The sequence below is a fragment of the Myotis brandtii genome, unplaced genomic scaffold, assembly GCF_000412655.1.
Source record: "Myotis brandtii unplaced genomic scaffold, ASM41265v1 scaffold120, whole genome shotgun sequence".
NCBI classification, from domain to species: domain Eukaryota; kingdom Metazoa; phylum Chordata; class Mammalia; order Chiroptera; family Vespertilionidae; genus Myotis; species Myotis brandtii.
In genome coordinates this window covers 2993962-3000239 of record NW_005354174.1, presented here as the reverse complement: position 1 = coordinate 3000239, position 6278 = coordinate 2993962, and the positions used below count along the sequence as shown (strand labels likewise).

Sequence of the window (6278 nt, the reverse complement as noted above, 5' to 3'; positions counted from 1 at the left end):
ATGGCAGGGCTGCAAGAGTCTGGAAAACTGTGTGGTGGGAGGCGGGTTCGGGGAGACTCCAGTGCCCTCTTTCCCTTTCCTTCTCCTTCCTGGGCAGGCAAAGAGCTGAGTTGGGGTAGCTTGGCCTAGCTCCCTCAAGTTAAGAATAAAGCTACAGGCTCATAGTCACCAGTGGGGAGTATAATGGGGCAAGCTGGCTCTGAGGATAAGGAGAAAACTGAGCCAGGTAGTGCCAATCTGGGAGGGCTTCTTGGAGGAGGCAAATTTAGATCCAAGACTTAAAGGATTTATAGTAGTTCCTGTATGTCAGGCATTATTCCAAGAGCTTTGCATGTATTCATTCATTTGCTCTTCCCAACCATCCTTTGAGGTAGAAGCAGTCATTATTCTCATTTTCCACATGGGGAAACTGAGTCTCGGAGGGGTTAACTTGCCCTAGGTAGTACATGAGAAAGCCAGATGTGAACCTGGGAAGGCTCCAGAGGAATGTGAGCATTTGGGGAAAGTGAGGTTTGGAGGTGCAGGCAGGCTGGCTCGGCAGTGGTGGAGCCGCCAGCTTTGGAATTTAGGTCAGATGGGGCTGCAGAAGTCAAGGGCTGGGCTTCCCAAGCCAGGCTCTGAATGTCTGAATGGGCGGCCTGGGAAGGGTGGGGGAGTGGCACTGGGGCCACACGGAGCTCCATGCTTCACAGCAATGAATTGGATCCCTGTCACAGTCCTATGGATGAGACCCACCCGTGGGGTCAAGGGAAAGGAAGCCCAGAGGGAGGCAGGGACTTGAGTTGCAGAGAAGGAAAGGGACTCATCCTCGGTCAGTGGGTGGGAAGCTCAGAACTCAGACTCCTGGCTGTCAGCACTTCCTGGCACACACGCTAACGTGAACGTATCGATGGAGTATCCGGATGGCCTTAACCTTTGAAGGGGGCATACCTCCTCCCCGAGCCAGGGACAGGGGTAGAGAGTGCCTGTCCCTCCGTGGTGGCTTTAGAAGGATTCTGTGGCTCACAGCAGCGTGGGTAGAAAAGACTGGAAGACCAGGCCCCCCTCAATGCACAGCTCACCCCATGCTGAGGCCAGAAAGATCTTCCTTTCCCCCACTCTCCTCAGAAGGATCTGTGGCTGCTTCCTCCTTGGAAAGAGTCCCCTCTCCTCCCCCAGCCTCAGTCTCCTTGACTTTTGCCCAGACCAAGGAGGGACCTATTCAAAGTCCAGAGAAAGCCCCAGGGTCATAGCTCCCCTCCCACCCTCCCTCCCCCTGTGCCCATGTCACCTTTTCAATTCTACAGCTGCCCAAGTGCCCTTCAGGTATACCAGCATTACGCTCCGTAGAGAGCAGGATGGGAGATACTTGCTTGGCTGAGTCTATTCATTGGGGATTTCCACCGAGGGCCCTTTCTATCTTCACCAGTGACTGAGCGTGCACCCAGCTGCCAGAGAGTGTGGGTGCCAGCGGGCTCTGCTGGGTTTGCCACTGGGGAAACTGCAGGGAGGGAGGAGAGAGTGGCCGCTGGAGGACTGGGCACCATGGTCTAGCTCCTGCCTCTTTTGACCTTTCCCACAAAGGTCTTCCCATTGGGCAGGTGCCCCACACCCAAGGTCCTCAGGATCCCTGGGGCGGGGTGATGTCAGGACCAGACTCCATCCACGGCTCACCTCTTAGCCCCAGAGCTGTTGACCAAATGCTACGAAATTCTAGGAGAACTTTCCCTGACAGCTGCCCCTTCCCCCCTGCCTTCCCTACATTAAAGCAGGATCTTCTAGGACATAACTCAGCACCATGCTCCTGGTATTATTACAACGTTTGACCTGTTTCGTTTTTGTTTTTTGTTTTGTTTTTTAAGCAAAATGTGGTCCCATCAGAAGAATACAAACAAATCAGCCACCACGTTTACTTCCTTTGGACACCAAGCTCCGCCCACAACGGGTGTGGGGTGGTCAGGAGGGCTGTTCATTCACTTCCAAGAGACCTGGATTAATTTCCCTGCCACATCCCCCCAGGGAAAGGCCTGCCCTGGAAGGGAGACCACCCGCTTAAAGCCTGGCCATTCGATCTGGTATCTGCTCATCTGTCTGTCTGTCTGTCTGTGAGATCAACAGCCTCCAGCCAGCTCAGCTCCTCGCCAGCCCCAGCCCCAGCCAGCTGTAATTCCTGCCTGTTACAAGTGTTAACACCTGGCCCGGGGGCCTTCCTCCCCCGCAGTCTCCAGGTGCCTCCCTGGGCCCAGCCCACTGACCCCCACGGGGTTTGACTGAACATGTTCACAAGCCTCTGAAAGGCGGGTGGAGGTGGGAGTGGGGAGGAGGGGAGGGCAGGCAGAGGGACACCTGACAGATGGGGAAACTGAGGCAGGGCTTAGGGCAAGCGCTTGAGTGGGGTAATGGATCTCAGGATGGTGGAAAGAGAATTCAAGTGTATTTCCCAGCTCACTGCCCTTGACTTCTGCAGGACACTTTCCACCCCAACCCCATCCGTGGGGCAGTGCAGGCTGGTGATCGCTGGGTGAAAGGGTGAGGGGAAACAGGCTCAGAGAGGTGGGTCACACAGAAGTGAGGTGCCCTCCCAACCCGTAGCACAGAACCCCTCAATCAGGGCCTCTGCCTCTGGAATGTAGTAGGCACTAGTCCGCGCCCTAATAAGATAGTTCATTTTCCCCCAAGAAGGAGAAGAAAGACAAGTTCCTCCACCAGGCAGGCATTCACTGCGACTGACAAGAAGAATTATAGAAACCAGTGCTTGCTGTCACCTCTTCCTGTCCCAGCTCTGCCACTATTTGGCTGCAGGGCCCTGGAACCCATCATCTTCCAGAGCCCTCTCTGTCTGAGGCCCTCATAGCTCTAACTTCTGGTCTACCATCTCTCGGGGCTGAGGCCTGCCATACAGGATGTGGGGACTCGGGGTGCCTTCTGCGAGGTAGCACAGGTAGGAAGCCCAGCTAAATGGTTTCCCCTGTAAATCCCTCCTGGGGAATGTGGGAGCTGGGCAGGGGCAGCCGTAATGAGCTGAGATGCTAAAAGGCCTGGAATCTGAAGCCTGGGGGCAGAGTGGGAACAGGAATCTGAGGCCCATCCACTCTACTGTCCCTGTCCCAGCCCGGGCCCTGGCCTTGGCCCCAACCCTGAGAAGGTGACTCACCCCCTATCCCAGCTCCAACACCAAAGACAGTCGGCCTAAGAGGGGAAGGCTGCTGACCACAGTCCTCAGGCAGACAGGATCAGCTTGTGGCCAGGGAGGCTCGGCCCCCCACAACCCACACTGCCCAGCCCAGATCCCAGATCAGCCATGCCCCTTGCAGCTTCCTTGTTAGACCTTTGTCTCCCGCTGAACTGTCCCACCAGGACCATGAATGCCCACCAAGCACCCAATCTCAGGATGTCACTCACACCCATAGGTCATATGTGTGCAAACATATCCATAGCCACAGGCCAGCCATGGTCCCTGGCACTCGAAGACAGGGTCATAGGCAGACCCAGACACAACCCTCACATTCATATTTCCAAGCACAATCAGGCCATGGCCGTGAGCACTGATATCCATGCACAAAGACATCTGTGGGACTTTCCCCTTACACTGTCATGAAGGCATGTGCACACATGCACACACACACGCACACAACACTCACATGCCCAGTCATGATCACAGTCATGCAGTGTCATAAGCAGATACAGGTGCTGACCTTCACATGGGCATAGATACTTCTAGACTTTCTCTCTCTCCCTCTGACACATACACACACCACACATATCACAGAATCAGCCACTTGCTGGCACTTGTATGCAGACACAGCAGCAAACCCTGTCACGGGCCGTGGATCCCCCAGGCATATCTCACACGAGTTCACATCCGTGATCACCCAGTTACAGGCACAGACACTCCTATTCACAGAAACACACTGGGTCATAGACCTAGAGCACACACACACACACACACACACACACACACACACACAGGTCTCTGCTCAGACAAAGCAGCATCCCTGTCCCCCCAACCCCCAAACAATCCATGTGTCCAGTATGGCTTTCCAGGTTTTCCCAACATCTTTCTACTGGGTGGTTCCTATCTAGATGCTACCCATACACCATTACTCACCAGACCCCAGCCCTCCCACAGGCACTGCCCAGGGAAGTGCCTCCTCCAGTTCCTAGAGCAGGAGAACCTGGTCTCTCCAGCTCATCCCTGCAGCCTGTGGGGCTCCACACCCTCTCCTCCTGCCCTCCCCCTGGCCAGGGTCCCTGTGAAGGCAAAGAACAGCATGGCCTTAGCAGGGGGACAGGAGGGGGTCGGGGTCGGGAAGGGCCTTAGAGACACCGGTGGTTTCCGCAGCGGCCTTCCCTGCAATGGGCACGGCCCCCAGCCTGGAATCTCCGGCCGCCCAGGCCACCCCCACAGGTTTCTTTATGTACAGGCGGCCTGGGGCCAGCCCAGTGCCAAGGGAAAGAGGGGCTGGGCAGAAGAAAGACTTCCCCTTGGGTGTCTGTCCTGGGAGCAACTCTCAGCACCTTCTAAACAGAGATCCTCGGCCATGCCTCCGTCCCAGCCCTCAAACACCAGAGATAAACACCGCCACCCCCAAGCACCTGGAGGCAGACTCGGGCTGTGGCCCCCAATCTCCTGGCTCTGCTCCCCCTATTCCTGGCTAGAAAAGGGGTGGCAAGACAGGGAAAGGGGGACACGCAGGTGGCACCACACCCTGGTGGCTCTCCTCTCTGACTTTCACCCCAGGGACCACAGCCCCTCTTCTTATTCCCAGATCCCAAATTCTCACCCCTCACCTCCCACCCCCAGGCCCAGGCTGTCCTATGTCCAGGAGGGGAAGATGCTTTAATTAAAGTTTTCCGGATGCAGGGGCTGGAGACTGAGGAGAGGCGGGTGTAATTTAGAGAACTGGTTTCTGTGTCTCTCCCCTCTGGCCTCCGGGACCTGCCGGGGGGCGATGAGGCCGCTTGGAAAACAAGGGGACTCCCTGGAATTGAGGCTCCCAGGGGCTGTTTGTTCCTCGGTTGGCTCCCCGATCCATGCACATCTCCCCCAAACACCGCGCCTGGTTTCCCAGCCTTCTTTACTAAAAATGTCTTTTGTATCCGCATTTCTCAGGGATGGGATTCTCCTCTCCCTCTCTCCCTTTCTCCTCGGTCCTCGGTTTTCCAAAACGAACGAATTTAACATGGAGAACTGGGGTTTTGGTCGGAGAACAAACCCACCCCCCTTCCGAACAACCACATGTTCAAGGAGCCCCCCTTTTGCCAGGATGGACACGCAAGAAATGAATAAAACGCGAATTCAATGGCATCTCGGATCAGCAAATACCACATTCACTTCTGAGGCTCAAGATTAATCTAGAGCAGAGTGGGGAGAGTCTGATGAAATGCCCCCGTCCCCCTGCCCCTGGGGTCCCTGAAGCCACTGGGGTCTGAAATAGGAAGGCAAAGAGGGGCTATTGTGGGGATATCTCTTGATGGAGGCGCCGGCAGAGGTGGGGGCGGCAAGGAAGGAACAGGAGGATTTTGCCCATGGAAGACCCCAAAATGGAGAAGAGGAGTGGCTGGGCCCCAGGGTCAGCGTTGGATTTCCACAAACCCAACTGCGAGCAAATGGAGGGTATTGGGGAGGGGGTCCCCAGATGGGGATGGGTGGAGGGTGAGGATCTAAGATCAGGAGACCTTCTGAGACCCGGCAAGTCCTCCACTCCAGCCTCTGCAGCGAGTAGCAGGGAAAATGGTGATTATCAGGGAAGCCAGGAGTTGGATTCTGAAGGCGACACCAGCAGAAAATCCAGGGGTGAGGGGTGGGGGGCTGCAAGGAGGCAAGGAGAAAGGAGCCCCAGCCCGGGCCGAGCCCACCCCCAGCCGGCGCCCCCCACCTCCCCGGGACTCGGCGAAGAAATCGGGCCGCGGGCAGACAAGAGGCGAGTCTTACCACCAAATTGGGTAGCCGGCGAGGACCCTGGTGCCACCGAGCAGGAGGCCGAGGAGCAGCCCGAGCAGGTGGGGCTCCATTAGAAGCGGCGCCGAGGAGGAAGTTTGCCCCCGACCATGAAGAGGGGGAGCGACGCCCCCAATAGTTGGAACAAAGTCCACTTGAGATTGGAAATGACTTTCGGGCTTGTCAGAAGCGCACCTCCACCCGCAGCCGCCCCCTCCGAGCCCAGCGCGGAGCAGCCGGGTTTGAGGATGTCAGCGAGCAGCCAATCAGCGCCCGCGGCCTAAGGTAAGAGATGAGTCTGTAGTTCAGCCTGTCAATCACGCGCCCCTCCCGCCCGGCCCACGAGTCGGGCTCGGGG

At 56.8% G+C, this 6278-nt stretch overlaps 1 protein-coding gene across 1 annotated transcript in view; it reads right to left on the bottom strand.

Moving 5' to 3' along the window:
- WNT3 (wingless-type MMTV integration site family, member 3) overlaps positions 1–6196 on the bottom strand; it is a 40033-nt gene extending 33837 nt beyond the window's left edge. Inside the window, 1 exon segment of the mRNA XM_014532590.1 lies at positions 5915–6196. Coding sequence (XP_014388076.1) covers positions 5915–5994 — 80 coding nt within the window. The 5' untranslated portion in view covers positions 5995–6196.
- Between the last annotated feature and the right edge of the window lie 82 nt (positions 6197–6278).